The following is a 26,448-nucleotide window of genomic DNA, read 5'->3' on the forward strand; positions in this document are numbered from 1 at the left end:
CGTTTCACCACAAGGAGACGTGCACTGACAGCTCCTACCAACCACCCGGAGCCTTCGTTGGTGAGAAGTTAGGATATTGCTGGGACTGTCAAGCCGCACAAATTAAACAAAAGCTATGTTACAGGGACACGCCATTTTGGGCGTGTTTTTTTCTTGACACGATGAACAAGTTGACACAAGCACCAACATGTCTAGCTATTGTTTAAATAAATTTTTTTATATTTTTCAATAAAATATATTTAAGTATTAAAATATCAAAAATCATATTTTTTATTGATTGAAATACTAAAAATTTATTTGTCCTTGTGTCCTATTTTCTAAAAAGTTTTTGAACTTGCGAGTCAAACTCATGTCATGTGCCCTCGTGTTCTCACAAGCACGTGACATGACATAGAACATGTCTGTCTGCAAATTTTTGTGACATAAAACACATCTATGTCCCCAACCGGGAGTTTTACCTTACAAAGAGGCCGGCCTATTAAGTGACTCGGTTCTTGGTGAGGGTTCTCCTTCGTTATATTTAAAAAGAAAAAAGATTTGTGGACACGAGAACACATGACAAGAGTTCGACTCGCAAATTGAAACCTTTTTTCAAAAAATAGGGCAGGAGGATACATAAATTTTTAATCTTTCAATTAGTAAAAAATATCATTTTTTGACATTTTAATACTAAAAGTAATTTTTATTGAAAAATATCAAAGTATTAAAATAATGTCTATACATGTTGGTGTTCATGTAAACGTGTTGTTCGTGTCACTAAGGACACACACCCAAAATGACGTGTCCCTGTGACAGCTTTTGTTTGGGTTGTTCAGCAATATCCCAACTTCTCCTGCAAGTGAGCAAATAAAAAGTTCAAAACCATGGTAGAACGCTAGGGGGCGTTTGATTCATAAACAACCATGGACAAGGATATCATGTCCTGTCCAATCTTACCCGCGGACAACCTTGAAGGACACCCAATAAGACTTTTTTTGTTTTTTTGAAAGTGTCTAGGGTGTCTTGTACTCCCCTGTTCCAAGGGAAAGTGCATAAAAACGTTCCAAAGGAACACTTTTTCAAAGGTCCGTCCATGTGTCACGTATTTGCATGGGCCCCATGCATTGCATCGGGCTCCACTGTCTGTGCAATGCAGAAATCATGAACAAGGACATCATGTCCTGTCCTGTTCTATGTGCGGACAGCCCTGGACAAGGGCACCCAATGACACGTTTTTTAAGTGTCCAGGGTTTCATGTCCTCTCCTGCTCCAGGTGGAGGGCGGATTCCCTTGGACATGAAAAACCGTTCCAATGGTATCTTATGCTTCCATGCATTCCTCGTTTGAGTGGGCACATTAAGGTCCATGCATTATGCCTACCACTGTCCACGCAATCAAACACCCTCTAACTGTAACGGTAGCCTACCTAATATAATTGCACACTTTCAAATAGCTCGTCTCTTTCTCTCTCTATCTCTTCATCAACATCAAGATCACATATGGCAAATCGTTTCGTCATTAGGCACAAGAGCTCTGTGACATTCCAGGGGTGGCGGCACCGGTAGCAGCCCCACTCGCTCTCGGTGGCATCCCTGCTTGGGTTCAAGAATGACCTCTACCACCTTCACCGGTGACTAGTGCTTGCTTACGTTCAAGGACACCCTCCACCTAATGTTGCAATCTCTGGAAAACCGGATGAGTTGCTTGTGCTTGGCTCATAAGGAACTCAGTTGAACTCATATATGAGCTTGTTGATATCAACATGAAAAATAGGTGTTCGGTTCGATTTAGATCATATAGGTTCGTTAAGTAGAAATATATTTTATACCCACATTATAATATAAATTAAGTTATTGAAATATTTAACTTGCAAGCAACAAGTTTAAAATTCAGTCCAGCCCTGAAACAATGTATTTTGTTTGTGAGCAAGTCATTTTTAGCTTAGCTCAATGGTTCTTGGAGTTTCAAAGCTCGAGCTTGCACATCTAGCTTGGGCTCATCATGAGTTCTAGCTCAACTCGATTTGCCACAGTAGCGACTTAAGGTTGAACGTTGAAGGGGCATTTGATTGTGTGGGTGGTGGTATCCGCAGTACGCACAATGTGTGGAGCTCATGCACACCAACACAAATGCAGGACTCATGGACAGATACGCCTTTGAAAAAGCATTCTTCTGGAATACTTTTTCATGTACAGGAGAGTTCCACAATACCCTGGACACTTTTGAAAAAATCAAAAACAAAAAAAATTTATTGGGTGTCCTTGTCCAGAGCTATCTGCAAATAGGACAGGACAGGACAGGACAAGGCATCCTTCTCCATGGGTGTTTGCATTGCATGAATAGTGGTGTCCATTGTCTGCACAATGCGAGGGGGCCATGCGCCCATGAAACTAATCACCACATGACCGGACATCCTTTTCTGTCTGTAGATTCCAAAGTTTTAGGTCGATAAGATGAATCGAACAGTCAGCTTCAGATATCTTACTAGGGGTGAAAACGGGTCTAACTCGGGCAGAATCTTGTCAAATCTAAATCAGAAATGTAAAAATAGTATATCTGATTCCAATTCAGATTTGAAGAGGTAAGATTGAATCCAAATCCCAAATAAATGTTGTAATACTGGATCCAGAAAAAATTGAAGAAAACCAAGCTATTAACATGTAAAAAATGTGACCTGGTGGGATTTTGAATCGGATCAATTCTAGAGCCAAATTAAAATGCTGATCTGAATTCAACCCAAATCCGAAAGTAATCCGATTGAACAGATCCAAATCCAATCCATATGTACATTGAGATCTTAAAAGGATCCATGTTAAAAAAAAAAACGTTAGCCTCGGATAAGATATTTGACCAAACAAAGTAATCCGATTGAACATAACCGAATCCATTTCAAATGTACATTGGAATCTTACTTAAAAGGTCCATATCCAGTAAAAACATGTCAGACTCGAATAAGCTATTAGACAATATCCGATGTGTTTGCAGCCCTATATCTTACATAGAATTGAAGGCGTCATTACTTGTCACAAAGCTTCTTTATGCACTAGCATAGTACCTGGCCTACAAAGTGAGCTTAATCATTTGCAAACTCAAAACTGGAATTCCAAAAGTGTGTTCCCTATTCAGAACGCATTGCAGGACGCTATCCAACCATGCGAACTTCGTTTATTCAACCATGATTTACTTTCTTTTATATAGAATGACATAATAGCAACTATTTCCACAAAGCCGTAAATTACAACTAATAAAATAAAGAGATCTCACTCCCATTCCCCCTCCCTCCCCTTGTCTAACTTCCCACTCTCCATTCTCCATTTTCACCACTTGAAATCTTATCTAGGTTACTAATTTGAAATTTGAGATCATAAATAGAAAAAGTTACTCCGCCGTTTTCTCCTCCCTATTTGAAAAAAAGGCGACTCTCTCTCTCTCTCTCTCTCTCTCTCTCTCTCTCTCTCTCTCTCTCTCTCTCTCTGTGTGTGTGTGTGTTTGGTGCAGTGGCCATAGATTTCTTAGACAAAGCTCCTTCACCGTCACAAGAAACTACAGCAAAAAGACGGAAGTGGATAACCGAAGGACCATCAATTAACACATCTGGAATAAGCATAACGACAGTATTTCCCATTATTTGTAACTTTCGTCCTCGATAGGTAAAATAATCTTACAGTGAATGTTTTATTTCACACTGGTAAAGCACCAAAATTGCCTCCCTGCCAAAACTGCTCTATCCACCGCTGAAGTCCCCATATGCAAAGATTCAGTTACTTGATGGCGAGACCAAGGCCATGTGCTCAATCAGATCAACGACTCGGTTGCTGAAGTCAAACAGAAATAAGTTGCTAGCAGATATCAAAAGTAAGCTAATCTAATAGATCTTTTTGCGATATCAAAACCAAAGCACATCATGAATCACGCAGACCATAGACTGTTCAGTGCTGATGTGTTCTCTTTTAGACCTGGCAAGGCACATGAGTTGGGGGAGTTTCCCAAGTATGCTCTACCTCAAAACACCAACCAGCCTCCACATTAAGCACCATCCATTTCGGGGATAAGCTATAATCAACTGCTGTTCCACGACATCTGATAGTGCTTGCCTTTGTATACTAAAAGTCACTCCCTTAATCATGGGCACCAAGATAAGATGGACCACAAATTTTCCAAGATACCGTTTGGAAATGGTACAGTATGGACGAGACAAAGGACAGTCATTCATCACCATCCTTAGTAGAGGTTACAGTCAATAATGGAGCCTATATGAAACCAAGCCCATGCTGAGAGCCTTCTTTTAAGAAAAAAGAGTTTTTGGGTGTGCAGATTTTCGTTTGACACAGGAATAGTGGAAAAGTGAGGGATGCAACATTGGAAACAGCAGAACAATTTTATTGAGAATAAGGAGGCAGCAGAAGAATGGATCTCATAAGAACATGAACCATTCCTACCACCCACCCAAGTGGCAATGGGGGATGAGTGACTGATCACAGAGATTTCAGATTTGTGCCCATGGAGCCTAATTCATTATACTTCCCACATGACACAAACTGATCGCTCTCTGCTGGGAAGAGGAAACCTTCCAGTAAGACAGGAGCCCTCTTTTATCTTTTCCCAGGGTTCAGACACACCCCTATGAAAGGTTTGTGGAAGTCAAGACACAAGTATACTTACATCCGAAGCAGGTTATATGTCCCCCCCCCCCGACAGGGCATCTCATGCTCGGGGGTCCCAAAAAGCACCACGTATTTAAGCATGTGCGTCTCGTATCCCCATATTTGTCAGCATTAATTAGCATTGGAGTTTGATGCGATTGCAAAGACTTAAGTACCCTCTCCTCTATTGGTGCCAAAAAAAATAACAACAACAACAACTACAACTATGCCTTCATCCCAAAACAATTGTGGTCGGCGATATGAACCAACAAAGAAAATCATTCTGGGTCTTCCACATGAATCCTTCTCCTCCATTCATTTCTATCCAATGCCATGTCCTCGGTGAGGTTCAAAGCATTCATATCCTTTCCTATCACCTCCATCCATGTCTTCCTAGGCCTACCCCGACCTCTTCTAACTGGAGCATCATTAGGCCTTCGTCGAATATGTCCAAACCACCGTAAACGATTCTCTCTCATCTTATTTTCAAAGGGTGCAACACCTACCTTCTTACGTATCTCCTCGTTCTGAATCTTATCTTTTATTGTATTTCCACACATCCATCTCAGCATGCGCATCTCAGCTACACTCATTTTTTGAATATGATGTCTCTTGGCAGCCCAACATTCCGTACCATATAGTAAAGCGGGCCTAATAGTCGTCCTATAAAACTTTCCCTTCAACCGCAATGGCATTCTACGATCGCACAACACTCCAGTTGCACTCTTCCATTTCATCCACCCAACCTTTATCCTATGATTTACATCTCCATCAATTTCTCCATACTTTTGAATGATAGATCCCAAATATTTGAAAGAATCATCCACCGGTATTTCTTTCTCACCAAGCTTCACTACACTCCCATCTCTATTTCGTTGCTTACTAAATCGACATTCCATGTATTCTGTCTTACTCTTACTCAACTTAAAACCTCTTGCTTCCAATGTCTGTCTCCATAATTCTAACTTAGCATTAACCCCAGCTCTAGACTCATCAATCAAAACAATATCATCAACAAACAACATACACCACGGCATATTTTCTTGAATTGATCTCGTAAGCTCATCCATCACTATAGCAAATAGGAAAGAGCTTAAAGCAGATCCTTGATGTAACCCAACCGTTATAGGAAAATTGGTTGTCACCCCTCCACAAGTGCGGACATTGGTTACTACTCCTTCATACATATCTTTAATTATACTAATGTACTTGAGAGAAACACCTTTCTTCATCATTGTCCACCAGAGAACGTCCCTAGGTACTCTATCGTAAGCCTTCTCCAAATCAATAAAAACCATATGCAAATCTTTGTTCCTCTCTCTATTTCTCTCAATAAGTTGTCTAAGAAGATGTATAGCTTCCATAGTAGATCTTCCAGGCATAAAACCAAATTGATTCTCCGATATCATGACAACCTTTCTCAACCTAGACTCAATCACCCTCTCCCAAAGTTTCATAGTATGACTCATGAGTTTTATACCACGATAGTTTGTGCAATCTTGTATATCACCCTTATTCTTATATAGAGGCACCAAAGTACTCTTCCTCCACTCATTAGGCATCTTATTTGTCCGCCAAATCTTGTTAAAAAGATTTGTCAACCATTCTAAACCTTTCTCTCCCAAGCATTTCCAAGCCTCGATAGGTATACCATTTGAGCCAACTGCCCTTCTTGATTTCATTTTCTTCAAAGCCTTTGTAATTTCTTTCTTTTGAATCTTGTGCATGAAGTCACGATTCATCTCATGAAAAGGAATGGAAAAGTCTCCAAGATCCTGAGCATGACTTTCATTAAATAGCTTATCAAAATAATCTTTTCATCTCTCCTTAATCTCCTCATCTTTGACTAAAACCCTTTGTGTTTCATCTTTGATACATCTAACCATACCCAGATCCCTCGATTTCCTATCTCTCATTTTTGCAATCCTATAAATATCTTTCTCACCCTCTTTGGTATCCAACTTGTCATAAACCTCCTTATATACCTTATCCCTCGCGTTCCGAACTACTTTTTAGCTTCCTTCTTTGCTATCATATACTTATCCAAATTCTCATTATCACGACTTTTACTTAGATTTCTATAACACTCTCTTTTAACCTTAATAGCTAATTTGACATCCTCGTTCCACCACGATGTATCCTTACCTAGCGGTGCACCGCCTTTAGACTCACCCAATACCTCCTTAGCCACCTTTCTCATGCCACCCGCTATCTTATTTCACATAGATTCTGAATCCTCCTCGATACACCAATCAACTTCCTTAACTACCCGCTCTACAAACATTCCTTGTTTAGCTCCTTTCAGTGACCACCACTTAATTCTAGGATCTATCCTATGTCTATCCCTTTTGCGGCATTGTCTAATTCTAAGATCTAAAATTAAGACTCTATGTTGTGTAGCTACACTTTCTCTCGGTATAACCTTACAATCAATGCAACAACCCCTATCTCTCTTTCTAAGTAGGAAAAAATCTATCTGACTCGTATTAACCCCACTTTTAAATCTTACTAGGTGAGACTCCCTCTTCCTAAACCAAGTATTTGCTAAGATCATATCATAGGACAAACCAAAATCTAAAATCCTTTCTCCACTATCGTTTCTTTCTCCTATACCATAACCTCCATGGATACTCTCAAATCCATCCCTACTAATGCCTACATGCCCATTAAGGTCACCGCCGATGAAAAGCCTTTCTCCATAAGATATCCCTTGTACTACTCCATCTAAATCTTCCCAAAATTGACGCTTAGTGGAATCATCTAAACCTACTTGAGGTGCATAAACATTAATAATATTAATAACATCCGTACCTAATACTAATTTAATAAGTAAAATCCTATCACCCTTCCTACGGACCTCAACTACATTATCTATAAACTCATGACTCATAACAATCCCTACTCCATTCCTGTATACCAAATCTTATATCCCCAAGGTTCTATCACTTTTGCTTTCTCACCTACCCATTTGGTCTCTTGTAGACATAAAATATCAATCTTTCTCCTACACATAACATCTACTAACTCTACCAACTTACCAGTTAAAGACCCTATGTTCCAAGTGGCTAACCTAATTTTATGGTCTTGGACTAACTTCTTTACCCCCACTCGTCCAACAAAGTGAGGGAACCCTTGCCTATTTGACACCACACCCGGGCGCCGATGTGACGCATCGCTTTCGGGCGACGACCTAGCAACCCTTGCCCATTTATCACTGCCTCCGGGCCTATAGAGTACAGCGTGTCGCTCAGTAGGGAATGCCCCAACGAAATTCTCATATTGGTTCATATTCATAGGGTATGACTAAGTTTTTATGCTGGCTATCACAGGCCTACCGCAACCCTCCTCCTTTATCCGGGCTTGGGACCGGCAGTGTATAACTAACAGTTATACACAGGCGGAGTTTGCCAAAAAAAATAACGATTCTAGAAAATGAGTGATTGTAAAGACTTAAGTGCTCCGAAGATGATTATTTAAGACCCAGTCTCTGCACTGTAGGATTATCCGAGAAAGAAATCTCTCCTGAAGAGGCCATGAACATCAACCCTCTCACTCTTTCTCTCCCTTCTCTTTCTGCTTCTGTGCACATCGAGCAGAAGATCCTACATTGCTCCATCAAGCACCGACTGACTTGCACATTGACTGTTGTGGAGCCTGATTCAGAGTTTTTACCCTTACAGAAAGAGAGTTTGGGAGCTCCTCCCAGCGCGGGTAGCATCATTCAACTAAATGAGTTGTGGATCCTGATTCAGAGTTTTTACCCTTTCAGGAAAGGGGTCTGGGGGCTCCTCCTAGCGTGGGTAGCATCATTCAACTTGAAGAGTTGTGGAGCCTGATTCGGAATTTTTACCCTTACAGAAGGGAGGGGTCTGAGGGCTCCTCCCAGCGTGAGTAGCATCATTCAACTTGATGAGTTGTAAAGCTTGGTTCAAGTGGTATCTTCGTTATTGAGTCTAATTTATTCCTGTAAATTTTCAGCGATTTTTATTGTCATTTCATTCCCCATTTTAACTAAAAACCAGACTCCTATTATTTTGTGTTATTTGAGTTGCACAACACCATTATCGCTTGACATCCACATCTTGATTCTGGCATGCTCTTTGTTGGATTTCCCATTGATTTCTTCCAACCTTGCTTGGAACAAACATATGTCTTTCTCACCATGACACCCTGTGCATTTTTTTGACCAAGAAAACCTTCTCACACTGAAGCCAACTTTTAAGACATAATCATTGTAAAATTTATATGCAGCTTCCTCATTATTAAACTGCATTCCTTCTACCGGAACATAGTCAAGTGTACTTCCATGTACATTCCCAGTGCCTACACTTTTGTAGTGTTGTGCAACTAAAATAACACAGAATAATAGGAGTCTGGTTTTTAGTTAAAATGGGAAATGAAATGATAATAGAAATCGCTGAAAATTTACAGAAATAAACTAGACTCAATAACGAAGACACCACTTTTTACGAATTTGGAATATGACCTCTGGTTAGGGAGATATGACCTTGACAAGTTGGTTCTAATTCGGGTAACGATTTACAGCGATTTGCTTACTGAATAACACTACAAATCGCTATAGTGATTTGCGGAATACACTACAAATCGTTATAATAAGATCCAACAACACTACAAATCATTGTGAGGCTCGTTGGAGACCCCAAAACATTATAAATTGCTATAGTAATTTACGGAAGACACTACAAATCATTGTTGAAAGGACGGATAACACTATAAATCGTTGTGTGGCTCGTTGGAGACCCAAAAATACTACAAATCGCTGTAGGAAAGCCCGACAATACTACAAATCGCTGTTGAAAGGCCGGATAACACTATAATTCGTTGTGGGGCTCGTTGGAGACCCAAAAATACTATAAATCGTTGTAGAAAAGCCCGACAATACTACAAATCGTTGTTGGAAGACCGTACAACATTATAAATTGTTGTGGGGCTTGTTGGAGACCTGACAACACTAAAAATCACTGTAGGGGAGTCATTGAAAAAATCGTGGGAAAGAAACAGAAAAAAAAAATAGAAAAATCGTGGGAAGGGGTGTTACGAAAACCTCGAGCAAGAAACAACCGAAGGAAACATGAGCCCACGATTAAACAAAACGCTTTGTTGCTCTTTTTTGATAGTTAAAAGAGGAAAAGAAAATAAAAAATTTATACAAGACCCCAAAAAAATTGGTAGGGGGGCAGATGCCCCCCGAGCCCCCCGCCAGGGGAGAGCCCCCAGACCCCCCTCCTGTAAGGGCAAAAACTCTAAATCAGGCTCTACAACGAATCAAGTTGAACGATACTACAGTCAGTGTGCAGGTCAGTCGGTGTTTAATTGAGCAATGTAAGATCGTCTGCTGGATGTGCACAGAAGTAGAAAGAGAAGGGAGAGAGAGTGAGAGGGTTAATGTTCATGGCCTTCTCTAAGGGGAACTCTTTGCCTCCCTTGATTTCTTCTCTAGAGAGAAAGAGAGGGTTTTACAGTGTTTTACGGAGAAGAAAGAAGAAAAAGATGACGATGAAAAATTCAAACAAACATTTTTGATGGCTCAGGTTCGTTTCGCCGAATGACCATCGGATCGTCGGCTCACCATTGGATCGTCGACTCACCATCGTTTCGCCAGATCACCATCGGATCGTCGGCTAAGGTTCATTTCGATGTGTAGACTTTGAAGAGTCAACATCATCCTCGACTTTCTGGATGAAGGACATGTTTGTCCTTTTTTTGAACCGTTTGTTTTCCTTTTTTGAATGAAGGACATTTTTGTCATTTTCTCAAACTATCGTTTTATGACAAGAATAGCAAGAAAAGGCACTTAAGTCTTTGCAACCGAACCAGACTCCTATATATGTGGTGCTTTTTGGGACCCCGAACACAGACGTGGGATTCAGTGAATCATCAGGGGTGAACATACACCACCCTCTCATTAATTAGAGAAAGCCATGATCATGCATTAATTAGAGAAAGCCAAGTACTTTGATAGGAATTCCAGAAATGTACCTGTAGCCCCACTCGTTGTCATACCATGACACAAGCTTCATAAACGATGCACTCAAACCAATCCCTGCCTTCGCATCAAAGATACTTGACCTGACAACAAATATCAACATATCAAGCGCTTTACAGTTTTCACATCCTAGCAGGCCTACAGAATGCCAGTGAGCACTTGCATGGGAATAAGCACGGCTTTCCTTTGTCCTACAAGAGGTTTTTATCATTTTTAAAGATGGTTTTATCTCTAATAAATGGAGTGTTACCATTAGTTACGGGCATTCCGAGAGACCCCCCATAATGTACATTAGAGTAACAGACAACTAATATTCAAAGTTCAAACCTAATTAAAGGTTGATCTGGTATTAAAGAGTTACCTTGAGTCACCCACAAAATCATTGGAGACGACATCCTCATCCGTGTATCCAAGGATGCCTTTGAGGGGACCTTCTGAAGCAGCCCTGTTTCATTACAATTTATTAGCAGACAATCGTTTCAGAGAATACATTATGTTGTACAGCAGAAAAATCATCCTTGAAATTGAAAGAAACCAAAAGGTAATACAACGTTTTATCTGAAAACAGGTCCCAAGAGGAAGTTTTGCAAATAAAGTAAACATCTTGGAGCCGCCTACCAAAATTTATAACATGCATAAAAAACAAAAGTGAGACTATTGACTTCCGAAAAGAGTTTTTGATGAGAACATAAGGTAATTTTGTTCCTATAGAGAGCTAAACCGTGTTATATTCAAGAGACCCAGTCTTGCTCATTTCAAAAATTCATTTTGTTCCTACAGAGAGCCAATGTATCTGGTGTTTAAGAGATCAACCAGTACGCTCATTTAAAAGTTTTCATCAATATATCTCCATGGACGCATGCATCTCCACAAGTGTTGAATATTTTATAGTTTTGCTGTTTTTGTGTGCATGCTTGGTCGATCAGCAAAAAGATGAAAGAGAAATTGACATTTAGAGTGACCTTATTGCTGCTTTTACATCTTCATATGAGGTTGGTCTCTCCAACCGACAAGTAAGATCCACAACAGAAACATTGGGCGTGGGAACACGGAAGGCCATGCCTGTAAGTCTCCCATTAAGCTCTGGAAGCACTTTTCCAACAGCCTGAGAAAGGTAAAAAAGCAAAAAATGTTAATATGAGTTTATGACAGGCATCAGCTGCACAAAGACACCAAACATAGTAGGAATTTATAAGAAACAAGTAGCAAAGATGAATGTATGGTGAGCATGTAGTACTCAAAATGTCAAGACTGATCAACAAATAAAGTGCAAAAACAGTTTGATGAATGAACATTATGGTACTACCCTTTGGGACTGTTCATGAGAGGCTGAGAGATGCGGATACCTTTGCAGCACCAGTGGAACTTGGAATGATATTCTGCCCAGCTCCACGCCCTCCTCGCCAATCCTTCCTTGAAGGACCATCTACAGTCTTCTGAGTGGCTGATCCAGGAAAACTAAGCATATTAGTCAGAGACTCAGAAATAAGAATGAATCGACATGTTGAGAGAACAACTAGCTAACCAGTTGTTGCATGCACAGTAGTCATGAGGCCTTCAATAATGCCAAACTCCTCATGCACAACCTGCAAATAATTACCAAAAAAGGGTAATTTGCATTTAGCAGTCTCATGAAAACCAACTATGTGTATGGATGCATTGAGACATGCATGATCCGAACATATGACATCCAGACTTAAAATGGACCCAGATGAAAATGGATCCAGAAATAACCTTAAAGAATCCAGGTATGGATACAAATGCAACAAGACTTTGCATAGGCAGGTCCACCGATGGCAGTAAGAAACATACCCAGCTTAATTGGGTAAACCCCTAATGATGAAGACTCAACAAGAAGTCAGTCAGATCTAAGTATAGCCTATAAATGCAAAAACCAGGCCTGAGACCAGCTAGCACTTGGGACCTTGCAGTGCAGAACCATAGATTATGAGTCTTGCATTGAGGCCTGGTTTAGACCTTTGCTGGGATATGTCCAATAATTCAGTTCTGAATCAGGTTGGCTCATTGAAACTTGATAAACTTATAGCCCTAGGATGCAGTATGCACACAGACATCATTGCAGTGTATCTGAAATAAAATATAAGAGACATACCTTGGCAAGAGGAGCCAAACAATTTGTTGTACAACTTGCATTGGAGACAACATTCATTTCCGGTTTGTAACTGTGTTCATTTACACCCACTACAAACATTGGGGCATCAGCTGATGGAGCAGATATCACTACCTTATGTGCACCAGCCTATTAGCAAAAATAAGTTAAATAGATGAGTGAATGTTTACATGGTACTAACAGAGATTTTTACAAATTTCAAGATCAGTCGAAGCTCTTCTTCATTACCTTTAAATGTGCAGAAGCCTTCTCAGTTGTAGTGAAAATTCCAGAAGCCTCAATTACATATTCAACTCCATGGATGCCCCATGGTATCACTGTTGGGTCTCTGTAAGAAACAGGTGACAAATAATGAGATTAACATAATAGATCTTTAGGGCCTGTTTGGGAACTGCTCTTTAGGCCCTGTTTGGAAACTAGCCGTCAGAGGTAGCCGGAGTGGGAAGTGGGGTATACCCAGCACCAAAGTGGTTTGGGATAGATGCAATTGTAGAAAATAATAGAACTGCGGACTCCAGTTCCACGTTTCACTTTCCACCTGGATGAGGTGGTAGTTACCAAGTACTACACCAGTTCCCACACCGGTAACTGCTCCGATGACCTTCCCAATGCCCTTCCAGTTATAATTTCAGCTTTTAAGCTGCATTCCAAACAGCTGCACTAGTGGATGTGGTAAAGCGAAACATGGAACTGGAGTCCCCAGTTCCAGTATTTTCTACAACTGCATCTATCCCAAATGACCTTGGCGCTGGGTATTCCCCACTTCCCACTCCGGCTACCTCTGACGGCTAGTTTCCAAACAGGGCCTTAACCATGTCATGAGACATGGATAACCACAAATATATAAGTTTAGATAAGATGAACCATGGCATTTCAAGCTGGTAGAGCAAGCCCTAAGTTATCCAAATTTTGACTGGAAGGAAAAAAAGCACACCTATCTTAGCAGTGCTTGCAACAGGAAAAGCAGATTTGAAAATCCCATTGGCTTCACAATCACCAGAGGGTAGTGTAACAAATTGCTAGCATTATAAGCATCACATGCGCGGGCGCGCGCGCGGGCGAGAGAGAGAGAGAGAGAGAGAGAGAGAGAGAGTTTATGTAAATAACCTTTCGTTAGTGACAATTATCTTCCTGCCATTGACCTCCAAGGTTGAATCATCTAGGACCTTAACAGTTCCTTTGAACCTCCCATGTGTTGAATCATACTTGAGCATGTAAGCCTTCAATATAAATCAAGGAAATATAAATCATAAATGTTTGTAAATTTGAAAACAACAGAAAAATAACAAGAAAATATACAAAAGTGAACAAAAACACTACACTGACTTCAACGAAATGGCAAACATACAAATTACATTGACCCACAAGGCCACAAGAAGACATGTAAATAGAGGGACTACTATGTGTTTTTATTCTCTTCTCCATTATTTCACTAATTTGTTCTCATCAACTGACTCATGCAAGACAAGAAAAATATCAAATCAACATCTGATATTGTACCACCCAAATCAGGCTGATATAAATGCAGTGAATAGAAACTACAGCTGAAACATGGAGAGATAGAGAGAGAGAGAGGTTACCATATATTTGGCATCAATGAAAGGGTCATTCACTGCTACAACTTCAATACCATGCCCTTCTACAGCCACACGCAACACCAACCTTCCAATGCGACCAAAACCTAAAGAATGTGCCAAGAACATGATCATACAAGAATGCTCTAATATTAGAGGATGAAGGCAGATGATCCTATAGAAGACTTGGATGGAGATGATAAGAAAGGATATGAATGCTTTGAACCTCACCGAGGACATGACATTGGATAGAAATGATTGGAGGAGAAGGATCCATGTGGAGGACCCACAATGATTTTCTTTTTGGTTCATATCGCCGACCCCAATTGTTTGGGATGAAGGCGTTGTTGTTGTTGTTGTTGAAGGCAGATGATCCTATGCACGTCTATATTGTGTACATATGCACAAGATGAAGGCAGATGAAATTGAGAAACCATATATATGAATGCGCGTGTGTCTCTCCAGTGCCGATGCACATATTGTATCAATGGTGGAAGTGGAACATCACCTAGTCATGCATTTCAAGTAGATCGACAAGTTTATCATAGTTCATTTAGAGTAAAATATGTTTTTTATTTAATTTGGATGTGAAAAGCCATTATTTTTATAGTTACATTTTGGTGCAATCTAAACCATTCATTTTCTTAATCCTTTTTTAAACTATATTTTAATGAATTTATTGGTTCAAATTACATCATAAAATAAATGAACCATGATCAATACATATGTGCAATCACATTTACTCAGAAATGCATGAGTAATGAGACTTTACTCATTGATAACAAAATACGAAAAGTATGCATTTAAACACAGCTTGGAAATGTTTACACCCGGCTGTCCCCCACTACACCCTCCCCCTCCCAACCCCAGTTTTCTGCTGGCATTCTTTCTGTTCTTTGCCATTTTGCCTTAATTTCTTCAACATAAGTTTGCACAGTCACTAAAGATGACAAGGTATCAACTTCTCAATGCATGAGCCTCCTTGATGTATGTACAGGCACTTACAGAACACATCTGCAGTGGCTAGAGATGGTCCTTATCAAATTCTGATTCTGAATGCATCAATGTCACCTGACATGCTTCTTTGTGTCTACCAGACCTAAGATTTAAGTTTTTTGAATTTCATCAAGGATGCATTTGCTGCAACAAGTACCTGACCATCCTCTTGACTCCAACTAGATTTCTTCTCAAGTTCCACCTTAATGTTTTCCAACTAAATATCTTTTAAAATCACTGGTACTGGGAACAAAACACCCAATGTTTGTGCTTTCATACATGGCAGCATGTAATTCAATATTTGTTTTACTAATCCATCCACGAAGTTATTGCAAAATGAAACCGTGCACCAAAAGTTTCACAAATTAACCTTAGTCAATTTTCAACACAGCCCTCCAGTCAACTCATATTGAACATTATTCTTTTGAATAAACTAGATAAACTATTAAATGCTAGAAAACACTACAATATTTGACCCACTGATCACCATTATGAAAAAAAAGGACATTACATAAGCATATAATACACAAAGAGGACAAATTTAGCCAGAATAAAGAAAATACATTTTTTGCCATGGGTTTAACAATAAGAGAAGTAGAGCAGTACTAACTTAAAACTTTAAAAGTCCAAAAACAAAAATAACTAAATTGTACAAAAGAGTGGAACTGGCAAGTTACTTACCATTAATTCCAATTCTCACATTTCCACGGTTTGCAGAACCTAAGAAAATAATAATAATAAAATAACAGTTTAAACAAACACTTCTTTAACTTGAACTGTAAGAAAAAAAAAAATTTGTTTTCTTACTTACTGTTAACTTTTGGAGGCATCTCAGTGGCTGTAGCTCTTACAGGTTGCAAACTCTTAGAATGCTGGAACCTAAACAGCAGAATGCATACAGTCCAATAAGTTTTCTCCCATCATAATACAACTTAAACCACCATTATAGGCTCCCTACCTCAACTGAAATTATATTGAACAGATGAACAATTTGCAAAGAGCTTGAATATTAAAGAGAAACATGAAAAAGAAAGATATCAAATATATCAAATGCAACCTATGGAACACAGATCAGACTAAAGAAAAGCAAAATTTTCTTTTCTGTCAAAAGATTAATCTGATGACAAGAACATCTTCAGTAACCACTTTATCTTGCTGATACATATAGATGACAAGAAGCACTTACTGTATTGAAGCTGCATTACCAAAACAATCAGAGTACCCCAAGAAGTTATCTTGGAGTCTCACATGCTGCGGCCCAAGCTTCTTAAAGAAAGACACCTGTCAAACATGAAACTTTGACAATATTAGAAATACAGTAAAAACTCTCGAATTGAAATCATTGATCAAAAGACAGTTAGCTCAGCACTGAAGGTTCATAGTCTGTGGATCACGAAATCAACTACTCTTACATGGGCAGGTGAATGACAGAAATGTTACACCAAGGGCCTGATTCGCATGTTTTGAACAGTTAGTTTTCTTATTTCAGCTCAGCAAAAACTAGTTGAATAGACTACATATAGAAATACACCACAAATAGATGCACCTAAATTTGACCAAAGGATAAGTAAACAAAACTTCAAGAAAATACTTCAATACAGAAGCATAAGAACATAAACCCAACAATTTCCCTAAGATCTGACCTGAATGAAGGACTACCTCTTATAACTTCAAAATTATACATATATGCAAATTGAAAAAGGGGGAAAAAGGACCGTGAACTGAAATATAAATGTGCTAGGAAAATTACGGTAAATAGATTGCCTCACAAAATACAACAGGAAAATACTTCACTAAGACAACCCAAAGTTCCAAAGCACTACATTGAGAGGGAAAACCATGAATCTCGCAAAATCAGAGTAAAAAATGAAAGGAACACATCTAAAATCAGAAATTCATAAAAAAACAAATATCAAAACTCCAAAAAAATCTTGAGAGATCATGTAAATAGGAAAAAAAATGGCTATGACTAAAAACAGAAAAAACACATCATCAGTCTCGCAAAGCCAAAAAAATGGAACTAAAGGATCATTTAAGATGGAAAAATCTAAAAAAGAGAACATACATGAAACAATCACACGAATAAACACAATATACATTAAAAAAATACAAAACAGTTTTTGAGAACGCGATGAAATCTCTTCAAATGAAAGCAAATACACGATAAAATCAATCTGCAAAGGCGCGCACATAGACATAGAAAACCTGGAAAATGATGAAATCACAAAATTAGCTCGAGAATTGAGAGAAAATATCTGAAAAACGGAAATTCCAAGCAAAGCTCAGGATTATCCCAATAAACCAAAAAGATCCTCACGAGATTATCTCAAAATCTCATCAAGCACGCTGGAGCCCGTACATTTTTTTCATAGGCATGAAGCCCGTACATAATCAGGAAAGATATCTAGGAAATGCAGGAGAGTTCGGGATTAGCTCGCAAAACGTAGGAGAGACCAAAAACCACCTCGGAAACTCGCAATAAGTCGCCAAAGCCCAGAAATATGACAAAAACAAACCCAGAAAAAAACCGTCAAATAAGCAGGAAATAAGAATTCTAGGTAGATCTCATAAGTCCGAACAAAAAACCAGCGCGGATCATTTCGGAAACGAAGCAAATAATGAAAACAACGAGGAAGAAGAAGGATAACTGAGAACATTAACTCAATGCTACATTGAATCACCAAAAGCCACAGTTTCATTAAGAAAAAAAGGAAAAGAGGATGAATTACGACTCTCTCTCTCTCTCTCTCTCTCTCTCTCTCTCTCTCTCTCTCTCTCTCTCTCTCTCTCTCTCTCTCTCTCTCATATCACGGCCGGTGCAACCTTACCGTATAATCTACCAGTTTCCGGGAAATCCAAGATTGGATGGCACCGGAAAATATAATACACCTAAAGGGATGGAAAATACTTGTGTACGGTCGGGAGGCTCATGTTTTCCGGCATCACCCGGCGCCGTATCGGCCGGAAACCGGTAGGATGCACGGCGTGTGCGTGCCTGTGAGATTCATCAACAGAGAAAATAAGCGACGAGAATTTGTTTTACCTTGAGCGAGGCCACGGCGTGGGATCTCGAATCGGAAACGGACGCAGATCGGAGCATCGGAGACGTCGCCATTTCCCGCACGTTGAGAGAACCGGAGACGGAGGAAAAACGGCAGCAAAATTAAAAATACTAATAATAATAAAATAATAATAAATAAGAAGAAGAAGAAGGCTGAAGCAACTCACGAAACCTAACAAAAAGGAAGGGAGAACGGTATTTATAGGGGAGGGTTGCTGAATGAAGCAGGGTGGCGTGACCGCCCCGGCCGCCCTTCGCGCCTTGCGGAGGTCCTTTAAATCTTGGCCGTTCATTACGATGACGTGTCCGTCATCGTCTTCATTCATGTCATGCAACCCAATGAGATGACGGGCAAGCAGTTTCTTTGGCTTTCTGCTCGCTCCCTGAGGTTGGTGGCCACCTGTATCGTTTGGCCAACCAGCAGGAGAATCGGCCGATACGGATTCTCAAGTGAAGCGTTTTTAATCGGCCAAAAAATAATTAAAAAATATTACTTATCAATTAGAACGTGACACTTTTAAAGGTATTAAAATTTAATTTTAAGTAATTTATCATATTTATTAAAAAAATAACCTATTCTAATCAGTATCCTATCGATTTTGTAGCGATACGATATGTATCGACAGGCTGATTCAGATCGAACGTGACACTTTTAAAGATATTAAAATTTAATTTTAAGTAATTTTTTATATTTATTAAAAAAATAACCTATTCTAATTCAGTATCCTATCGATTTTCTAGCGATACGATATGTATCGACAGACCGATTGAGATCGATACGCACCGATACTGACAACACTGCTTTGAAATCTGAAGCATAGTGTTTTTTTATTTTTTAAAGGCAAGCTGGAATTATTTAGAACGACCCCCCACCAGTTACTGTTCAATTTAACACTGAGGTTTTGAACCTGTCAACGTCTCACCACACGAAGACGTGCACTGACACCTCCTACCGACCACGCGGAGAATCCATTGGCGACCCTGAAGCATATTTTTTTTTTTTTTTAAATGCAAGCTGAGGTTCGGCGGACCCCTACCCAAGAACAACGGCTCAATGTGGCATTCGATCCTATGTCTTCAGCATGACACAGGAGTCATAGGAACAAAAGTTAAAAACGGCAAAATATAATTTTTCAAAAACTTGTGAGATTTTTATTTTTTTATAAATCTCACTTTTTTTTGGCAAAACCTTGGCTATAAAAAATAAATTTAAAATATAAAAAATATAAAAAACAATTTTTATAAGAATATTAATAAAAAAATAAAAAATGAAAACACAGTTTTTTCATGATAAATAACCGTTTAAAATGTAAATATCACATTTAAAATATGATATTTATGTTTTTTCATAATCTCACGATATTTTGAAAATCTTGCAAGAAATTGCCCTTTTAAACTTTCAGGTAATTTCTAGCGATATTATCACAAGATTTTCATAAATATCACGATATTTGTCACTATGACGGGACTCTGAAGCATAGTTACCCAAAGCTTTTGCTACATGCCAAAGCTCATTTCTAAAGCAGGAAACTCATCGCTTTTCCTTTCCCAAATATGATAAAAATAGATTCTTTTTAATAAGAAAGTTGCTTCCTCCTTGTTTTCCAAATTGATTTTCGTTCTCTTCCTTAACCTCTTTTCATCGTTTCTGGTCACTTCTCACTTGTTGCTCCCTCGCTTCTTATGTTTTTCATAAATAACTATTTTTTATAACAAACTTAGATTTTGGTTTTATAGTGTTTTATTTATACTTGTGTTCATGTTTACTTGTGTTTATTTATTATTTTATTTTTTTGTGTTAGTCAGAATCTCTACAGATTAAAAAAAAAAAGAATTATATTAAGCAACATACATATTTCAGATATATGCAAATTTCAGATAGAATATGTACATAGGAGAGAGAGTTTACTAGATCAGTCTCGTAAAAAAAGGTCCCCGAAGGTGAGCTCCAATCCACTTTATCTTCCTCTGTTTTTCATTTGTTTTGGGTTATTTTTTACCTTTTCCTTTTTTCTTTTACTTTATTTTTGACATATTTAGGTTTATTGGTTCTATTCAAAAGGGTGTAAGGTATGTCGGGTTTATCGGGCATAATCGCGGCTTATCGGAAATATTCGAGTATGATGGGCTGTCGGCAGGTCACAAACACCCCCCGACCTGATAATAATTGAGTCGGGCTCTCAGTTGCTACTCAACGTAATCGGGCTTGTTGGCCCTTTACAGGCTAGGCCCGACCCGACCCTATGTTCACCCCCACTTTTTAACACTAGTTTCTCCGCTTTCCCTTCATGCATCCCTTCTCATATCCATTTCATTTTTAGGTAACTATGGTTCATGAAGAATGAAAATGGTGATGTGGTGAATTAAAACTATTTTAGCTATGAATTTACCCCTTTTGTTCATTTTGTGAGGTTGGCCTCTTTTCACGAAGAGTGAAACGAATACCTTGTAAGAAATGGGCGGTAGAGCCCACCCCATAGTTTCCAAAACTGTCCTTTTAAAGGAGAAGCACTCTTCTGAAGTGGAAAGCATCACAATTTCCTCAAAGTGTGGGGAAAACTCTCTTTCTCCCTTTCTGTTTAAGAGAAGTACCCTTACTACAATAATATAAGAAGCACACTTCTCACCTCCCTTGTTTGCTGCAAATTAGCTCAGGTGTGGCTTCTTCTTGCAACGATGGACTGAAGTAGGGGTGTCAACGGGTCGGGTTAACCGGACCCAACCTGTACCAAACCCTATAGGGTTTGGGTATGGTGATAAATAAGAAAACCTGATTAAGACCCAGGTCCGGACCTGAAGGTCCGATTAATACATGAACCTGGGTATAGTTTATGAAATTTTATACCTCACCTGGGCCCGACTCGAGTTCTGATTAAGACCCACAAATTTTCAATGTAAAAATGATAAAAAAAAATTGTTTTACCAAGTCTAGTTCATGTCGTTCTTATTTGGTCTAGGTATGGTTTCTTTTATGATGGGTCTGATTAGACTCGAAGCCAAACCCGATACCATACCCAAAAATTGGGCCAGGTCTGGTTTCACCTGGGTCCAAACCAAACTCGATCAGTTGACACCTCTAGACTAAAGCCAGTGGGTGTTCTCTCATTGGAAGTGCCCCAACCCATCGTATGTGCACAGTAACGTTGAGACCTCCTTCTCCCCAGGTTTCTCATTCTCAGCTAGACCATTGATAATTTCACCCTGGATATGCTAGGAGGGATCTTTGCCTCGCGCAAGGAAGGGACCCTAAGAACTAGACAAAGGTACAAGGCGGGAGCCTTCGACAACTCGATGCCCTTTCAACATGAATTCCATGTTGCTATTACATTGGGGAGATTTGAATGACTTCTTAAGTGTCAATCTGCTTGTCAACCCTCTCAGATGAACCTATATGTTGCATTCGAGCATGCTAATGGTTAGTCTTCTCTTTAAGAAACTATTCATGTTCAATATGTGATGAAGGAGGTCTTCAACAAGGGTAAAACCTGACCAACCTGGCCGAGTGAGCTTGAGCCCACCCGGCCCAGCTAGGTCTGAGAGAGGGGGGTCTCTTCCCTTTCCTGTGATCATTGTAAAAAAAAATTCTCTTGTTTCTCTCTTTTCCTTCTCTTTGCCTTTCTAGCATCTATTCCTTTTTTGAAGGGGAATAAAAGATAAAAAAAAAAAGAGAGAAAAGAAAAAAAAGAACTCTTTTGCAAAGGTCTCACTTGACTTTAATTTTGAAAGTATTTTGAAATTACTTGCCTCCGTTTTTTGAAAATTTATGGAAAAATGGAGAGCCGGGATTCGCTCATCGGTACGAGGTTCGACCGTTCATGACGCTTTTACTAGGGGTAATCGAACTTATGTCTTTTGCTTTGCCTAAATATTGTCTAAGAATTTATTCTAAGTCTAAAATGCATAAAGAATCATGCTTATGCAATGCAAATGCAAATATGTATGCTTTTGAGAAAATAATTTAGAAATTTTGAGATTTTCCAAATGATTTTGAAATAAATTTGAAGACACTTGGAGAAATGATTCAAAAGGTTGAAATTGATTTGAAAAAAACTAGACTTTGAATCTAACTTAGAACTTTGAGCAATGGATCTGGAAGAAGAGACATTGAAATTCTAAGTCTCAGAATAATCAAAGTTTGGAAAATAAATCTTGGATGAAAAAGGAGAATTGAAATTTGAATTTAGAATTTTGAGGAAAAATGAAGTTTTAAAGTCAGAATGGACTTTGAATTTGAATGGATCGATTTCGAAAAAGGAATTCTTAATTTCCGAACCTAAAACAGGAATTTTGAATGGAAAATTGAATTTAGACTTGAAAAATAGATTTGAAAATGGTTTTGAAAATAGAAATTGAAATTAGAATCTTGAAATCCAGATAAGATTTGAAAATGGAATTGAGCTTTTGAATTAGACTTTGAAATCTGGAATTCAAGATGGAATTGGATTCGAAAATTTGGAATCCAAGATGGAATTGGATTTGAAATCTGGAATCCTAGATGGAATTGGATCTGAAATCTGAAATCCAAGATGAAATTGGGTTTTAAATATGGAATTCAAGATATAATTGGATTTGAAGTCTGGAGTCCTATATGAGATGGGATTTGAAATCTGGAATCCTAGATGGAATTGGATCCAAAAATCTTGATCCAATGTGGAATTAGAAGATGGATCTGGATTTTGGAAACCCAGATAGAATTTGGATTTGGATTCAAGAAATCCTGCTTGAATTTGAAAGTGGGCTTGAATTTAGGGAAAATCAAATTTTGAGATTCAGAATCAATCTAAACACCTTGATTTTGGATAAATGAATTGAATTGAAAATCAAGACTCAATCTTTAGATAGAACTTTTGAAGATTTTGAAAAATAAAGAATAAACTTGATTTTAAACTTGAATTTTGAAATCAGGAGATGAATCTGGGATTTCAAAGTTGAATTAAACTTTGAAATTCTATCTAAAATATTAAATTGAATTTGAAATTGAATCCTGAAAATGAATTGGGAGTTTCAAAGTTGAATTGAACTTTAAAATTTGACTTGAATTGGAAATTGAATTTTGAATTTAGAGATGAATTTGAAATTTTAAAGTCAAATTGGACTTTGAATTTGAAGTTTGAATTTTGAAATGAAATAAAACTGAGAATAGAAAGGCGAATTTGAATTTATAAATAAGAATTGAAGATTGATTTGAGAAATGAAGAAGATATTTGAAGAATCATCTCAAAATCACTTGGATTTTGAAGAAAAACTTGAAATACTTTGAAAAAATGATATAATTCTATCCTAAATAATGAATGAATCAAAGAATTTTGAAAATTGAATATTGAAAAGCATATTTTATTCTTTAAATGAATTGAAATAAGATTGAAGATATAATACATTTCTGACTATGGTCATAAAATGTATTATAAGATAATCTATATTTAAATTTAGGTGAAGAATAAAACACATTTTGGTGCCTCTATAGAGTTTAAAATGAAATTAACTCTAAATATATCCTGACTATGGCCATTGATATATATTTCGAGTAAATTTCAAGTTAAACTCTGATAAAGGAAGAAAATATTTTAGAAAAATATGATGTTTTTTTAGAGAGATCTAGTGTGGATCCAATGTTATTCCATAAAAGATAAAAATCCTAAGCATTGTCCACATTTTGACTATGGCCATCAATGTGGGTCATTTGCTTAGGATTAATTACCTCTTATTACAATGGCACACGTGTCATTCATGTTTCACCACTATGGATTTTTGAAATAAAAGAAAAAAATGATATGAAACAAACATTTCTATGAAAAATGTATGCTCATACATTCTAATCTAGGACTGAAAATGTAAAGAATTCTCATTATCCTCTAGCTATTACAACTCTGAAATTGAAATCAGAATTACAATTTCTGAACTGAGAAAGGAAATAACTTTTTTCATACATTTCCTGCAAAACATGGTTAGCAAAATATGAAACTACAAAATATAGAGGAGAAATGAGAAATGTTATGTTTATGCTAAAAAAAATACCTATGTTAAATGAGAAATGTATATCCTAAGTGATATATATATATATATACACACACACACAAGTGATATGCTCACAAAAGGGAAATTTGCATATGTTTTTCCTACATGACGTGCTTATGTAGGGTGCTTATGGATGAGATGAAATATGTATGACAATGCATACATATAAAAAGAAAGTGAGAGTCCCTAAATTTGTCACAGACATGTAGGGGAGGATGGAGCAAGCTCATGCCATGGAATGAAAGAGAGCGGGACCCCAACAGTTCGAGCTGGACTACTGTAAGAAAAGCCATAATAGTTAAAGGGGATTGCTATGAAGGGCCCAAAACCGCAGCAATTTGGACACAAATTGCTGTAAAAAAAAGGACAGGAGTCACAGAGACTCAGGCTGGATCACTGTGAAGAGAAGGGCGCTGCGATTGAGCTGCATTTCCCATCTGTGATTGAATGGCTGGAGCAAAGGTAATATGTTGGGTTTGATTTGGTAGTGCAGTAAAACTCAGGTAGCCGGTGCAATGTTGTGAATGTAGAGAGCTGGATTTGGTGCAAAGTATTCGTGGTGGCTACAACAGGTTGGAGGCTGGGTTTAAATATGGACATAGGGGGATTAACATGGTGCAACATATGACTAGTGAGGAGATGAGGTTGGGAGCAGGGGGAAATGTGCTGCCATATGTTGATAAGATATGCTCAAGCTTGCTGCAAATGGCACTGTAGTAGTACAGTGGTAGGTGATAGGGGAAGGGTTAAAAGCAAAAAAAAAAAATGCTATTGTAGCTGGATGGAATGGAGTGCTGGCAGCAAGAGTGCAATAAGGTGTTATTTGCCGGTGGTGACGGTGGTATATGGCAGGCTGTAGGGAGGTGTGGTAGGTGGAGTAAGAGGCTACCTTGCCGTGAGTTGATGACAAGTAAGTGGAGATAGTGAGATTTGCAAATGTATTTTGCAAGAGCTATGGGTTCCAGATGAAGGAACTGGGAATAGGGTAGAAATGTCTGTAGGAAATGGTGACCCTAATCTATGATGTCCTCTTATTAAGTTGCAGGTTTCTGAAAAATTCCCTCTCTAAGTAAGGGAGGAAGGAAAGGACATCGTTAGCTTGAAGTAAATCAAGAAATTCTGGAAGCAATTCCATGATTAAAAACCAATGTAACCCAGCCAACACAGGAGTACATCTATGAAATTGATAGGCAAGATAATGCTGTCAAAAACATTATATTCTTGTCCAACTTATTGCTTGTCGATGCTCCCCCCCCCCCCCCACCCTTTTTATCAATCAATGGAATTAAAGTTATGACCCCGCCTTTCTTAGTTCACAGAAAACGACTCAGAAAATTTTTTATTTTTTATTTTATCCCGAAAGTACTTCTGACTACTGGGTGGTCTAATCTTACCTAAAATGGATGACCCCATCTGGGCCCAATGAGGAAAGCTTGCCAATGTCCTTTTGCAAGAACCAAACACTCTTCTCCTTCTTTTTTTTTAGTATTACACACCTGACCAGATTCTCTTCCCTAGAGGACAATCTCAAAACCTCTGCCACACCTTCACGGTCCAGACATCTTCTAACGTTTTAGCCATCCCCATGAATGTGAAGCTCTCTCCTTGCCATCGCTGGAACTTTGGGATAGGCTTTCCTGGGGTCAGATTGGGGTCATAAACATTATCTCCCCTGTGGCTTTGGCAGGCGACCATAGGGTCCACCTTGGGCTGTGACCACCATCTCAACCCCAACCTTAATTACAGAGTAAAAATCAGTTGGAGAGAGCTGGGAGAATTACGGTTCCCAACATCAGCACATCCAATCAATTCTACCATGGGATTCGTCAGTACTCAAAGGAATGAAATCTCCTGATCTGATTAGCCACTTTATCAGCTTCTAAAGGACCTATACTCTGAGGATATTATCCTTCATGAATCTCAAAATCTGCTACCAAATGGATGATCAGAATGAAGGGACCTGAGACGATGTTATAATCAACATTATGCCATGGAGATTATCTAAACATAAACAAGATTAAGCTTATAGTGAATGTTGATAA

General features: G+C 38.4%; 1 protein-coding gene across 2 annotated transcripts; it reads right to left on the reverse strand.

The window, feature by feature from the left end:
• Window positions 1-3,545: 3,545 nt before the first annotated feature.
• LOC149845502 (glyceraldehyde-3-phosphate dehydrogenase GAPCP1, chloroplastic-like) lies at window positions 3,546-18,565 on the reverse strand. 2 transcript variants are annotated; one of them, XM_089995797.1, is made up of 14 exons: window positions 18,374-18,565; window positions 16,517-16,611; window positions 16,142-16,209; window positions 16,012-16,050; window positions 14,341-14,441; window positions 13,868-13,980; window positions 12,989-13,088; window positions 12,743-12,889; window positions 12,155-12,215; window positions 11,976-12,073; window positions 11,592-11,734; window positions 10,991-11,074; window positions 10,623-10,712; window positions 3,546-3,794 (listed from the first exon to the last, which is right to left on the reverse strand). In XM_089995797.1, exons 1-14 carry the CDS (start codon window positions 18,443-18,445, stop codon window positions 3,737-3,739), a joined length of 1,269 nt encoding a protein of 422 aa, XP_089851923.1. In that variant the 5' UTR covers window positions 18,446-18,565; the 3' UTR covers window positions 3,546-3,736. The 2 variants fall into 2 exon arrangements, with proteins under 2 accessions (XP_089851923.1, XP_089851924.1); XM_089995798.1 differs by lacking the exon at window positions 10,623-10,712.
• Between the last annotated feature and the right edge of the window lie 7,883 nt (window positions 18,566-26,448).

Source organism: Nuphar pumila, chromosome 2 (assembly GCF_984573655.1).
Source record: "Nuphar pumila chromosome 2, dmNupPumi1.hap1.1, whole genome shotgun sequence".
NCBI lineage: Eukaryota > Viridiplantae > Streptophyta > Magnoliopsida > Nymphaeales > Nymphaeaceae > Nuphar > Nuphar pumila.